Here is a 15,382-nt window from a genome sequence, read left to right as displayed (position 1 = left end):
AATACCAAAAAAAAAAAAAAAAAGAAGAAGTTAAAGTGACATTTTCATCATATTAAATCAAGGATACTATTACAAAGTTTTTTTTACTTTTGGTATTTACCATGATCTCCTTGTTGCGTTTGGTAGTGTTTAGAAGATTTCTCCACTGAAAAGTTACTCCCCTACCCCCTCCCAATCTTTTCTATTTTGTACTCTTCAGAAGAAAGTCACTATTCACAGCCTACACTTAAAGAGTGGGGAGTTATGGGAGTTCCCGTTGTGGCACAGTGGAAATGAACCTGATTAGTATCCATGAGGATTTGGGTTCGATCCCTGGCCTTGCTTAGTGTGGTGTAGGTCACAGACATGGCTTGGATCCTGGATCCTGAGTTGCTGTTGCTGTAGCTGTGGCTGCGATTCTACCCCTAGCCTGGGAACTTCCATATGCCAAGGGTGTGGCCCTAAAAAAGCAGAAAAAAAAAAAAAATAGTGGGGAGTTATGCTCCCCTCCATAAGGATGAAGTATTTATATGTATCATTTGGAATTCTGTGCAAGAGATTTGTCTCTTCGACCCCATTTATTTATTCAGTCATTTATATCAGTATGAACTTTGGGTTATTTTATTTATTGTGTTGCTCAAGTGTTCCAGCTTTGGACATTGGGAGCTCTTTTAGTTGGCCCCATGTCCTGTTGACATACTTCCTTCAGTGTTAAGTTTGTTGTTGTTGTTGTTTTAGTTCTTACTTTCTGACATTACAGGATGGTCCAGGCTTACCTTATATATTTCCTGCCCCAGTCCTAGAATCAGCCATTTCTCCAAGGAGCCCTTGTTCCTTTTACTGAAGAATGGTATGGGATCATCTAGATCATAGCACTAGGTATTTTGTTGCTATTAACAAAATTAACTAGAGTGTTGTTTTTGCATTGTTTTTTACCCACTCCAGTTGTCCAAATATCATTCTTCTCTTCCTACTGCCATTACCTTTATCCCATCTTCAATACTTGTTAGTAATATGGCCTGGGAATTTTTTATTTTTTATGGCCGCACTCATGGCATATGGGAGTTCCCAGGCCAGGGATCAAATCCAAGCCACAGCGTAGCCTATGCTGTAGTACAGCAATGCTGGATCCTTAACCCACTGCACCACAGCAGAAACTCCTAGCCTGGGGATTTTAAGCATAGGGAATCCAAGCTATAGTTTCTTTATGAATGAAACAGGAATAGTGAATTCTACAATGTAGTAATAGTGACTCCTACAACAATAATGTGAGAATTAAAATTTAAATGAAATAATGTACATACATTCCTGGGAGTTCCCTAGTGGCTCATTGTGTTAAGGATCTGGCATTGTCACTGCTGTGGCACAGGTTTGATCCCAGGCCCTGCAACTTCTGCATGCCTGCAGCCAAAAAAAAAAAAAAGTACCCGTCTGGCACATAAAAAGAAATGGTTCTCTGTATGTGCAAAATATCAAACAGAATACTTGGGTAAATCTTGGTGCCTGACAAAATTCTAGTTTCCTTTATTCTGCAAATATTGCTGTGACCTCCTAAATAGCTGTCCTGCCTCTATCTCTCTGTTCCAGTTCATTTGACACACTGTTACCAGATAACTACTCCTTAAGTACAATTTTAATTATGTAATTTTTGTTAAGTATAATTCATCCACCCAGAGCCCACTGTTAAATTTGGCATTTACCTTTCTGATATTTATTTTTCTGTGCATTTTAGAAATATTTTTGGGAGTTCCCATCGTGGCACATCGGAAACGAATCTGACTAGGAACCGTGAGGTAGTGGCCCTAGAAAAGGCAAGAAGACAAAAAAAAAAAAAAAATTAAAGAAATTTTTTGAATCAGATGGTATATATAGTTGTATATGTTGCTTTTTTTTTTTTTTTTTTTTTGCTCTTTAGGGCTGCACCCACAGCACATGGAAGTTCCCAGGCTAGGGGTTGAATGGGAACTGTAGCCGCTGGCCTACAGCATAGCCACAGCAGTGCTGGATCCCAGCTGAGTCTCTGACCTATACCACAGCTCACGGCAACGCTGGATCCTTAACCCATTGGAATGAGACCAGGAATTGAACCCCCATCCTCATGGATACTAGTTGGATTCGTTTCCACTGAGCCACAAGGGGAACTCCCTGTGTGTTGCCTTTTCGTTTAACCTCATGACATAAATATTTTTCCTTGCTCTGAAAACTCTTTGTAAACATTTTTTAAAATACTATCAGAGTGTTTTATTGTTTGAGCATAGACCCTCTCTTACCTTTCTTCTGTTATTGGACTTGTAGATTATTTCCAGAATTTTTATTATAAGAACTCTATGAATATTTTTTGCACAAATTTTTGGGAGTTCCTGTTGTGTGGCTCAGCAGGTTAAGGACCTGTCATCTCTGTGAGAATGCTGGTTTGATCCCTGGCCTCACTCAGTGCATTAAGGATCTGGTGCTTGCAAGCTGTGGTGTGGGTTGCAGATTTGGCTTGGAGCTAGTGTTGCCATGGTTGTGGCACAGGCCGCAGCTGTAGCTCCACTTTGACTCCTGACCCAAGAATTTCTGTGTGCTGCAGGTATGACCATAAAAAGAAAAAAAAATTTTTGGTGTGCGTTTAGGGTTGTTTTCTTAGGATAGATTTCCCATAAGTACAATTACAAGATTGGGGAGTCAGACTTTTATTTATTTGTAATTAATTATAAAATTAATTCATATTAACTGTAGACAACTTAGAAAATATTTTCCTAACTAGTATAAAAGTCACATGCATATTTGGTAATTCTAGAACTCAAAGGCAGCTACAGTTACATTTCCTTTTAGTTTTTATTTTTATGCACATATATAGCATATCTGTTTAACATAGCTTGGGGAGTTTCCGTCATGGCTCAGTAGTAAGGAACCTGATTAGGATCCGTGAAGATGGGAGTTCGATCCCTTGCCTTGCTCAGTGGGTTAAGGATCTGGTGTTGCCTTGGACTGTGGTGTAGTCACAGATGCGGCTTGGATCTGATGTTGTGGAGGCTATGGTGTGGGCTGGCAGCTGTAGCTCCGATTGGACTCCTAGCCTGGGAACCTCCATATGCCGTGGATGCAGCCCTAAAAAAACAAAATAATAAATAAATAAGTAAATAAATAGAATAAGAAAACCCATAACTTGGATCATCCCGAATGGCTGTACTTCCCAAAATTTGTCCTCAGAACATTTAATTGTCCCGTGAAATGTGCTATAACATAAAAAACTGAAATGAAAACAAGATTCCATGGAGTTCCCTTGTGGTCAAGAGGGTTAAGTATCTGGCGTCACTGCAGTGGCTGTTGTCACTGCTGTGGCGAGAGATCCCCAGCCTGGGAACTTCTGCATGTCGTGGGTGTGGTAAAAAAAAAAATTAGGTTCCTGTGGTCAAATAACCACTGTAAACCACATTCTCATCTTAATATTCATGTGAGGAGTTCCCTTCATGGCTCAGTGGTTAATGAACCCAACTAGGAACCATGAGGATGTGGGTTTGATCCCTGGCCTCGCTCAGTGGGTTAGGGATGCAGCATTGCCGTGAGCTGGGATGTAAGTCACAGACACAGCTTGGATCTGGCATTGCTGTGGCTGTGTTGTAGGCCAGCAGCTGCAGCAGCCATTCAACCCCTAGCCTGGAAACTTCCACTTGCTGTGGGTGCGGCCCTAAAAAGAAAAGAAAAAAAAAAAATCATGTGAATAAGAACATAAGTCATTTTAGTCTTAATGTTTAACCCAGAATTTCCTAAACTTAATTAATAATTTTTTGGGGTAATCCTTTTTAATAGCTTATGGAAGTAATGTTTCATATAACTAAACCTTTGGGAAATGTTGCTAAGTGATAGGACTCCTTATACTTTCTTGCTGAGTTAGCCAGATTGCTTTCTAAAGGGTTTTACCACTGACAATATATGAATATACTGGTTTCATCATTTCTTTGACTGCATTGGCATTCCCATCTTTAAAAATTCTGTTGTTTTAATAGGTGAAAATGATATTTTATTGTTTTAATTTGTATTTCCTTTGATTATTTAGTGAGGTTGAAGTTTTTGGTTTTTTTTTTTTTCGTTTATCACATAGTATACAACAGTGTAAAGAGCACGGCCTTTGAAATCCATAGCTTGCCTTCAAATTCTGTTGCAGTTTACTGACATTGTAACTTTGGGCAAGTTATTAAATTTCTCATTATCTATGAAAAGAATAATCCTTCATGGAGTTGTGAAAATGAAGTAAGAAATGTATGTAAGCACTTGGCATGAAGCAAGCACTCAATAGCTGCTGTTATCATTTTGGAATTGACTATCCAATTTACATATGGACCATTTGCTCCTCTCTAATATCAGCACAAACTACTTTTCAGTACAGTATCATTACATACTATGTCTCTGCCCAAACCCTCCAGTGAAACTGGTCTGTATAGTATAACACTGATGGAACAGCAGTGTGGTGATATGTAAGCTTCAGCATAAAAACTGAGTTAGGAGTTCCCTGGTGGCTCAGTGGGTTAAGGACCTGGTGTTGTCACTGCTGTGGCTCTGGTTACAGCTGTGGTGAGAATTCATCCCTGGCCCAGGAATTTTCACATGCTGTGTGTGGCCAGAAACAAAAATAAACAAAAAACCCCCCCACTAAAAAAGAGGACTCAGCTATATGTTGCCTTTATGATCTTGGGACATATCTTTAACCTCTTGAAGACTCTTGTTTCCTCAGCTGTAGATGATAATAGTGTGCTCTTGTCTTGATCCAATGAGGTAGTGTATGTAAAGTTCCTAGTATAATGTAGTCACTTATTAATAAATATTCTTTCCTAATTGTTCTTAACATACTGTGTTTCACACTGGCATCACTTTGCTTCTTATTCCTCTTGGAATGCCCTTTTCCTTCCTTTCTCTGCAAAAATATGAGCCATAGATTTATTATTATTATTACTACTACTACTAGCTAGTCTTTAAGGTCAAGTCCCTGAGATTTTCCTAATTTCCTGGCACTTCCCCTATCAAATGGGGTCTCGTTAGTTACATATTTATTCTCTTGAAATCTCTTATATGTATGTTTCAAGGTCTCTTAGGGATACCCAAGACATATATATGAATATTGCAATGTTTATTTTAGGTTCTCTCTCTCTTTTTTCTTTTTTGTCATACCTGCAGCATGTGGAAGGTTCTGGGCCAGGGATTGAACCTGTGCCACAGCAGCCACCAGAGCCACAGTGGTGAAAACGCAGGAGCCTTAACCCACTAAGCCATCAGTGAACTTCCTACATTTATATTTTTGTCTTATTCTTTATTTGCCTAACTTGCCCACCCTCCTCCTTACTTAAACTGTAAATTTTTTGAAAGTAGGGGCCATTTTCCTGATCTTGATAATCCCTATAATCCTTGGTATAGTATTTTCTCATAGGAGGCTTTCAATAAATATTTATTGCATTTAATTAATTTGTAGTCTAGTTTCTGACCACTCTTTTCTGAGGCTGTATTCTTGAACATAATTAGGGATTTCCAAATTGCCAAAATCATTAACCTTTTTTCTGCTCAGTTCTCCTTTTCCTTAATCTCTCTGTGGTATTTCTTGAAGTTTTATTGAAGTATAGTTAATTTACAAGTCGGTGATAATTTCTGCTATATCTCTGCAGTATTTAATACTGCTAATCACCTGCCCTTTACTTCAAACTTTTGGTCTCCATGGAATTGGACTGTCCAGGTCTGTCTTTTCTAGGATCATTTCCTGCTGTTGCTGACGCTTTTTCCTCCTTGACAAAAATAATCATGACTTTTTTCAGGACCATTCCTCCAAATTGTATCCTTCCTTCTTATATTTCCTCAGTTTCTATGTTAGAAACCACATCTCAGTCTTAGAGTCATTGGCCCTAAGGTCATCCTCAGGCTCAGATCTGTGACGCAGATCTCCTTTCTTAACTTTGAACAGGTTGACAGTTACTTCCACCTAACCCCTTGGAGTTCTTTCAAGCCTTGCTGTGCTGTCTCTTCACTGTCTTCCTGCCACCCCCGAAAACAAGGCCCTTTTCAGTTTAAAGAAACAGATTGAGGATTACACAACAGCAGATGGGAAACAATGAGGCTTACAAAGTCCTTACAGTACCAGTCTCTAACCTCTGGTTTCTGACTCTCTGGAAGATGCAACGTGGAAATCGTAATATTTTGCCCGTGGTTTTTATTTTAGGGTTAGGAATCGGCAAACCTCTCCCTTCTTTTTGACTTGACTTTTGGGTATCATCAAGGCCAGAGAACACCACCAAGATAACATGCAGTTGATGCTCCACAAACAATGATAATGGGCCATTTGTATCTCTGAGGGCTTCCATTTAGGCTGGTCATTCAAGAAGCTTTTGCCCTATCTTTTCTCAGGTTCCATCTTTACTAGTGTTAAACCTTCAACTATAATCTCTGCAGTTTGCTTAAATGTATGTTTCTAGCATTGTCCTTTTTTCCTTAATTCCATAGAAAACACTGCCTACCTAGAATTGAATTATTTTCACAAAGTTTTCTTCTCCTTTGAACTTTGTTTATATCAGTAGTTTTTCTTCTCCTCCAAATTGTCCACATTCAAAGTGATATTGTAATTTATTTATTTGTATTCTTATTTATTACCTTTCCTCCTCATTAGAATGCATGCTCTAAGAAGGCAAGACCCTTGCTTGCTTTATTTAGTCATTATTGTACCTCCTGCTCCTGTCACAGTGCCTGCCACAACAATAAGTACCCAATAAACATTTAAAATCCACATGTGAACCATGTTACTACTATATACCTTACGTACCCACAGGTATATTGTGAAAAATAAGAGAAAACATGTGAATGAAAAGCACCAGATTAAATCCGCTGTAGCACTTTCAGGGATTTCCTCTCATTCAAATCTTGAAAGTCTTCAGATCCTGTTTGCTTATTTTTCATAATGAATTTCATTTTCTTTCAACACCCATAGAGACCATTTAAATCAAGTCTTCTTACATTGTAGCTATTGCTTTTTTTTTTTTTTTTTTTGCTTTTTAGGGCTGCACCCTCAGCATATGGAGGTTCCCAGGCTAGGGGTCCAATTGGAGCTACAGCTGCCAAGCCACATGCTAGATCTGAGCGTCTGCAACCTACACCACAGCTCACGGCAATGCCAGATCCTTAACCCACTGAGTGAGGCCAGGGATTGAACCCACAACCTCATAGTTCCTCGTTGGATTTGTTTCTGCTGTGCCACAACGGGAACTCACAGCTCTTGCTTTCTTATTTTTCCTACCTTTTAGTTTATGTTACACATTTTCAGGTTAATCTTCTTAAAGCAATGCTTTGAGCAGATCATCTGTACTAGTCTCTTTTCCTATTACATATGCCTTTTGCCCAAAATATACTGGATTCTTCCTATTCCCTAGTATGATACTTAAATGTGTTTATTCATTAATTTGAATTAATTACAGTCTTCTATGGGCCAGGCCCTTTGCTTCAAAGATCAAAGTCTCTGCTCTCAGGCAAGCAATTATGTTAAACATTAGATCATGATAAAAGGCCAAAAAGGTGCTGTGGATGCACAAAGGGCAACTTCTCAACTGGTTTGGGGTGCGGAGGTCAGAAGAGACTTCATTGAGTTTATACTTGAACTTGACCTTTAAAGGCCAGTAGGAATTAGGTAACAATCAAGAAAAGTTAATTCCACGCCAAAGGAAAGAAAAACAAAAGGCATAGAGAATAAAGACACAGGTGAGATTTGTGAATATTTCAGTGGCTGGAGCATTGAGGGTGTGAGTGACTGGGTGCTAGGACCAGAGACTAGCAAGAGCTGGGTCCAGAAGGCCTTTGTGTGTGGTTCTATCTTCCTTGCAAATACTCTTGAGAGCAACAGGAATCCAGGAAGAATTTTAAATACCTCTACCCAACTAGTCTGATTTGTCCTTTTGTTTATGGTGTCCTTTGAGCCTGAAATATTTCCCTTTTTCCTCTTTCCTCATAAGCACACTCCCCCACCTCCACCTGTCTAAATCTTGCTCATCTTCCAAAGATTACAAAGATGTTCTGTCCTCCATAAAAATATTTATAAGTTACCTGGTCAAAAGTAATTTCATGCTCCTTTGTGTACCCATTCTCCAAGCCATTGATTCAAACTTACGTTTTGAAGCCAAAATAAGATTTTGATTTGTCTTTATTTTTTTTTTAGGGCTGCACCTGCAGCATATGGAGGTTCCCAGGCTAGGGTGGCTGTCAGGGTAGCTGCCAGCCTATACCACAGCCACAGCAACGCAGGATCTGAGCTGCATCTGCGACCTACACCACAGCTTTTGGGCAACGCTGGATCCTTAACCCACTGAGCAAGGCCAGGAATTGAACCTGCATCCTCCTGGGTTCTTTAACCACTGAGCCACAACGGGAACTCCCAAAATAAGATTTTTAAAAACCTCCACTATAACAACATTAGTGGGAATTTTGTTTTTCTTTTTATGGCCACACCTGTGGCATATGGAAGTTCCCAGGCTAGGAGTCAATTTGGAACTGCAGTTGCTGGCTACACCATAGTCAGAGCAACACCAAATCCGAGCTTCATCTGTGACCTATACCGCAGCTTGCAGCAATGCCGGATCCTTAACCCACTGAGCAAGGCCAGGGATCGAACCCACATCCTCATGGTTACTAGCTGGTTTCTTAACCTGCTGAGCTACAACAGGAACTCCTAATGGAAATTTTTTATTTTTTATTTTTTTTTTGGTCTTTTTAGGCCTGCACCTGTGGCACATGGAGGTTCTCAGGCTAGGGGTCGAATCAGAGCTTCAGGTGCTGGCCTACACCACAGACACAGCCACAGCAACTCAGGATCCAAGCCACATCTTTGAGCTACACCACAGCTCACGGCAACACCGGACCCTTAACCCACTGAGCAAGGCCAGGGATTGAACCTGCACCCTCATGGACGCTAGTGAGATTCGTTTCCGTTGAGCAATGACGGGAACTCCCCTAATGGGAATTTTTAAAAGGAAAAATTATTTACAATCTAAATCACCAAGCATAACATTTAATAACAAGTCTTGATGCATATATAATTTTTTATTATGTTTTACATTCTACTATATCATATTAATGATTCTAATTTATCAAAATAAGATAAATTTTGGCCATCCTGTGGCATATGGAGTTCCTGGGCCAGGGATCAGACCTGAGCTGCAGTTGCAACCAGGCCGCAGCTGTGGCAACATTGGATCTCCAACCTATCATGCCAGGCTGGGGATCAAACCCACATCCTAGCACTCCCAAGATGCTGCTGATCCTCTTGCACCACAATGGGAATTCCTGTCATTATTATTTTTAATGGCTATATTATAAACCATTCCTATATAACTGGATGTGAAGTTTGTTTTAATTTTTATCTATAGGTAATACCATAATTTTCACACGATTAATCCCCCTTCTTTTTTCTGGTTTTGTTTTTTCCAATTGAACTATTTTCTTATGCTAAATTCTCAAGATTAGGATGACTAAAACATAGTGTTTTGAATTGTCTTTGACTTTAACCTCTTTACCCCTCCCCCAGTCAGTGAATTACCAAGCGTTGAATAATGTATATGGCATCATTCTCTTCCTTTCCATTCCCAGCAAGTACTGTCTCTCATGCCAGGATTATTGCAGTCTTTTTTTCCCTGACTGATTTACCCAGTCTCCACTGTTTTCCCTTAATAATTCATCTTTTCATCATGCCGGATTAATTGCCCTAAAACTCTGCTTTGGATAAAAGATTCTTTCATTTGATATTCATTGAATACTTGCAGTGTGCCAGATATTAAACTCCTTAACTGGCATTTCAAGGTCTGAATATTCTCCCATTTACTTTATTATTATCATTATCATTATTATTATTTTGCTGGCCTAGGCCACAGCCACATGGGATCTGAGCCTCGTCTGTGACCCACACCACAACCTGCAGCAATACCAGACCCTTAACCCACTGAGCGAGGCCAGGAATCAAACCCGCATTCTCATGGATACTAGTCGGATTTGTTACTGCTGAGCCACCACAGGAACTCCCTCCCATTTACTTTGCATCAGCCCCGATTCAGCAGATTGGTTTAGTCACCATCTCCTGAACATTTCCTTCCCTGAAATTTTGTTTGACTATGATTCTGTTTAGACCCCAATCTGCTTCCCTTTTCATTTACCTTAGTTTGACTCTTCACAGCCTGGCTCTAAGCTCAGGCCTTCCAGAGCTTCCATGGAGCCTCTGTTTTTAATTCTTGACTTTTTATTCTTTGTCTTTAAACTGTCACAGCTTAGTAAACAGTATCCTCAGTGGCCCTCTTTTATTTATTTATTTATTTTAAATGTTTTGTCTTTTTAGGGCCACACCCATGCCATATGAAGGTTCCCAGATAAGGGGTCCAGTCGGAACTGTAGCCACTGGCATACACCACAACCATAGCAACACGGGATCTGAGCCGCGTCTGTGACCTACACCACAGCTCATGGCAGCGGCAGATCCTTAACCTACTGAGTGAGACCGGGGATCAAACCTGCATCCCCTTGGATGCTAGTTGGGTTTTTTAACTGCTGAGCCATGATGGGAATTCCAGTATCCCTCTTTTATTCACTAGATAAACTCCAAATTCCTTGACCTTGTTTTTAAGGCTTTCTAAGATCTGGGGCCATTTTTAATTTTCATCCTAGCTTCATGTTATTCCCCAACATGAGCTGTCTGATTCTCCTGGACTTCTCTGCTGTCTGTTTTCTACATACTCCAGGCCATCCCCACATCCAAGCCTTTCTTGGCTTATGTTTGTTCTTTCCCACATCCCCTCAACCTGTCAAATCATATCCCTTTTTAAGTTTTAATTTATTAATGATTTTGCATTTTGAATAAAAACCCAATTCATGTAATGATGTATAATCCATGTGGGAGGCTCTAGACTTTACTTTTTTTTGGCCACTCCCATGGTATGCAGAAATTTCTGGGCCAGGGATTGAACCCACACCAAAGCTATGATGACACTGAATCCTTAACTGCTAGGCCACCAGGGAGCTCCCATTGATTTCTTTCCCTTTTTTTTTTTTGGCCGCACCTGCAGCATGTAGAATTCCCTGGCCAGGGATTGAACCCTAGCTTCAGTTGTGGCCTGTGCTACAGCTGCAACAATGTTGGATCCTTAATCTGCTGTGCCACAAGAGAACTTCCTGACTTCTTATTTTTAAAATATTTTTTACTTTTTTTTTCTTTTCCTTTTTTTTTTTGTTTTTTTTTTAAGTGATACTTAAAAAAAGGAGAAGAAAAATAATAGCACAAGATATAAACATATGTGTTTAAAAATATATATTGTTACATAGTTAATAAAATTATATTATTGTTAATAAAAATATATATTATTAATAGTTAATAGGTTAGTAGTTTCTACTACCTCTTCTTCCCTGTTATTCCTCTTAAAGTAACCAGCATTAAAGTCTTTGTATCTTGGTGTGTGTCCTTCCACACTTTTCTCTTTGTTCCCATGCACGAACTGTATGGACCTCTAAGTGCTGCTTCTTGCCCAACAAGAATGGAAGCATACTGTACACCAGTGCCCCTCAAAATGTTGTCCAGGACCCTTGGGAATTTTCTAAGATCCTTTCCAGACGTCTGCCAGCATAGCTATTTTGATAATATACTAAGACATTATTTGCCTGTCTTACTGGGTTGACATTTGCATTGAGGGTACAAAGACAATGGTGGGTCAAACTGCTGGCCCCTTAGCACTACTCAAGGTGACTGGCACCAAACCATACTAGTCATTGTGTCTTTCACTGCCACATGCTTGCAGTAAATAATGCCACTTTCACAATATCCTTGATGATGCAATAAAAATGGTTAATAAAATCCTGGCCCTTTAATAACATCTTTTTATTTATCTATTATTTTCCCCAGCTTTATTGAAATGATTGACTTATAACTTTCTGTAAATTTAAGATGTACAATGTGATTATTTGATACACACATATTGCAAAAGGTTTACCACATAAAGTTAGTTAACACATCTTTTACCTCACATAATTACCGCTTCGTTGATTTACGGTGAGATCATTAAAACTCTACTCTCAAGAGTTTCCCGGTGGCTCAATGGGTTAAGGATCCAGTGTTGTCACTGCTGTGGCTCAGGTTGGATCCACATGCCATGGGTGCGGCAGAAAAGAAAACAAACTAGCAAAAAACTCTAGTCTCGTAGCAACTTTCAAATACACATCCCATTTTACTGACTATAATCACCACGTTATACCTTAAATCCCCAGAATTTGTTCATCTTATAACTAAAAATTACATTTTAGTGTTCTCTGTGAAATAAATGGGAAGTAAGCATAAAACACTGCTGTGCACTGAAGGGAGACGGTGTCTCAAGGAAAAGCGCTGGTGCAGTCGTCTGAATTGCAAGCTAAACAAGCTTCCTTTACATAGTACCCCATTTTCACTTGAAAGAATCACTGACAAACTCTTCAGACCTGAGTATGTGATAGGCATTTTCCTAAAAACCAAAGAAATGAGCCTGTCATTTCAAGGAAAACAACCAACAGTGTTTGTTGCCAATGATAAAATTCAGGCTTCAAGTGGAAATTTAAATTTTGAAAAACTTCTGCTGCTATAAATGTGACAGCTTCACCGTGAAGACTTTTCTGGAATTCCATTGTGACCCAGCAGTAATGAACCCGACTAATATCCATGAGGACGTGGGTTTGATCCCTGGCTTTGCTCAGTGGGTTAAGGATCTGGTGTTGCTGTGAGCTGTGGTGTACGTCACAGACACGGCTCAGATCTCGAATTGCTGTGGCTGTGGCATAGTCTGGCAGCTGCAGTCCGATTTGACCCTGGGAACTTCCATATACTGCAGGTGTGGCCAGGCTTGTCACTGCAGCAGCTGCGTGTCACTTCCACATGCTACAGGTGTGGCAAACAGCAACAACAACACACTTTTCTGATGAGATTAACAGACATGATTTTTTAAAAATACTGCATATTGAAATGCATAAGATTGCAAAATAAGAGTGTATGGGGGATTCCGAAATTACAAAGTTTGAGGATCTATACACATCCTGCAACTTGCTTTTTCACTTAGTATGTCACGAATACCATTCAAGGTCAGTGCATTTATATCTAACTTTTTTTTTTTTTTTTGTCTTTTTTTGCCATTTCTTGGGCCACTCCTATGGCATATGGAGGTTCCCAGGCTAGAGGTCGAATTGGAGCTGTAGCCCCTGGCCTATGCCAGAGCCACAGCAATGCTGGATCTGAGCTGTGTGTAACCTACACCACAGCTTACAGTAACACTGGATCCTTAACCCACTGAGCAAGGTCAGGGATCGAACCCACAGCTTCATGGTTCCTAGTCTGATTCGTTTCCACTGCGCCACACAGAGGGACCTTCTGTATCTGACATTCTTTTTCATACCAGCTTGGTGTTCCAGGATGTAGATGACCCACATCTATTGATGGCTGTTCAAGTTGTCAGCTTTTTATTAATTTAAATAATGCAGCAACCTATTATAATTCAAACATCCTTTACACATAGCCTTGTGTGCTGGTACTTTTATATCTACAGTATAGATTCCCGGAACTTTGTTTTTCACCATCCACCTTAATAAAACTTCCCCTTCTCTACAACATCTCAGGTCATTTTTCCTTCCCGTGATTCTTTTTTTTCATCCTTTTTAGCCTCTTAGTCATGTACTGTCTTTTTATGTCCCCATGCTGTTCTTGTGTTTTTTTAAACTTCCTCTGTGCCTGCCCTGTCTTGCCAACTAGATTATAAAAGTAGAAACTCCCGGAGGGCGGGGACGGTGTATTACACAGTGGATAGGCACTCAGTAAATAATGATGAGAGAGAGATAGAGGGTTGTTATGAGAAAAGAATGCTTTAATGGTTGCATTTAGTGGAAGGATGGTGCTGGGTGCATTCTTTCATCCTGGGATCTCTTTGAAAATTAGAGTAACTCTCCAACTTAATTCTCCCATTTCAGGCAAGTACATCGCCTCAACACAGCGACCTGACGGGACCTGGCGAAAGCAACGGAGGGTGAAAGAAGGCTATGTGCCCCAGGAGGAGGTCCCAGTGTGCGTGGTTAGGCGTGAGGAGGGGGTATTTAATGGGGTCCCAATAGCAAGAAAGAACATGTGTGCCTGCTTATGAGTTCAGGGAAGAATTCCCTAATCCCAGGATCCTAGGAAATGGAAGGAGGGGGCCGGGATTCAGGGATGAGTAAGGGATGAGTAACCAGGTGACTAGTCCTGTTCCTGTGGCCTCTGTTCAGCAGAACCTGTAAATAACATTGAGAAATCCAGAGCTTTCGGACCTAGGGATCCTGCAACCTGCAAAACAGAAGGAAGTTGGGGAGGGAACCGTAGGTAGAGGAAGGAAGCAAGAAGGAGAAAAGGCTAAAGTAATATGTAAAGGTTAAGAAAAAGCCTGGAAAAGTCTGATTCTTTGACACTGTTCTCCGCAGGTATGAGAACAAATATGTGAAATTTTTCAAGAGTAAACCAGAACTGCCCCCCGGGCTGAGCCCTGAGGCCACCACTCCGGTCACCGCATCCAGGCCTGAAGGTGGTGAGCCAGGCCTCTCCAAGACAGCCAAACGCAACCTGAAGCGGAAGGAGAAGAGGCGGCAGCAGCAGGAGAAAGGGGAGGCGGAGACCTTGAGCCGGACTCTCGAGAAGGTGACCCTGGGAGAGACAGCCCAAGCCCCCAGTGCTCCACAGGTCTCCCGAGCAGTGCCTACAGCTGCCTCAGACCAGCCCGACTCAGCTGCCACCACCGAGAAGGCCAAGAAGATAAAGAACCTGAAGAAGAAGCTTCGGCAGGTGGAAGAGTTGCAGCAGCGGATCCAGGCTGGGGAAATCAGCCAGCCTAGCAAAGAGCAGCTGGAGAAGCTGGCGAGGAGGAGGGCGTTGGAGGAGGAGCTAGAGGACTTGGAGCTGGGCCTGTGAGGCCCTTGGGGAACAGGGGATGGACTGCAAAACAAACCATGGGGCTCTCTGGGGTCCTGGGGAAGGTGGGCAGCAGCAGTCAGGAGGGGGAGCGCCGTACTGGCTCACTTCCACCTCTCATGGCCCAACTCCGTCCTCCAGAGCCTAGCATCTCCCTCATTCCTTCCCTTGTCTTCCCAACTCCTATTTTTTTGGACTTTTCCCTCTCCTATTCCCAGTGTTTAAAATCTCAGTGACTACCCCAGGTACCTTTGCTGCTGATTTGGGTGTCTTGTTTAAAAGAAAATTGGGCGGGTGGGAATCTCTTGGAGAACGGAGGTTGAGGGTAGGGGGAGTACGCCCAAGTCTTGGAGTCTTGGTTCCTGTTCACAGTGTTTATGGGATATTTCCCCCTCCATCCCTCACCTCTTTTTTTCTCTTTTTTCTTTCTTTTTTTTTAAAGAACAGAATAAACTCAAGTAGACAACA

At 41.0% G+C, this 15,382-nt stretch overlaps 1 protein-coding gene across 5 annotated transcripts in view; it reads left to right on the top strand.

The window, feature by feature from the left end:
- The window catches only part of PYM1 (PYM homolog 1, exon junction complex associated factor), a 20,203-nt gene extending 4,821 nt beyond the window's left edge, over positions 1–15,382 (top strand). For all 5 annotated transcript variants that reach the window (XM_013997620.3, XM_005663885.4, XM_084956075.1 and 2 more), the window contains 2 exons: positions 13,948–14,041; positions 14,431–15,382. In XM_013997620.3, coding sequence (XP_013853074.1) covers positions 13,948–14,041; positions 14,431–14,914 — 578 coding nt within the window. In that variant the 3' untranslated portion in view covers positions 14,915–15,382. The remainder of the gene's footprint in view (positions 1–13,947; positions 14,042–14,430) is intronic.

Source organism: Sus scrofa, chromosome 5, assembly GCF_054392235.1.
Source record: "Sus scrofa isolate SSC_HxYL_T2T_F1_AM1 chromosome 5, Sscrofa_HxYL_maternal_Yorkshire_Landrace_v2.0, whole genome shotgun sequence".
Lineage (NCBI taxonomy): Eukaryota > Metazoa > Chordata > Mammalia > Artiodactyla > Suidae > Sus > Sus scrofa.
Note: the sequence above shows the minus strand (reverse complement) of the source record. Positions and strands in the feature narration are given on the sequence as shown.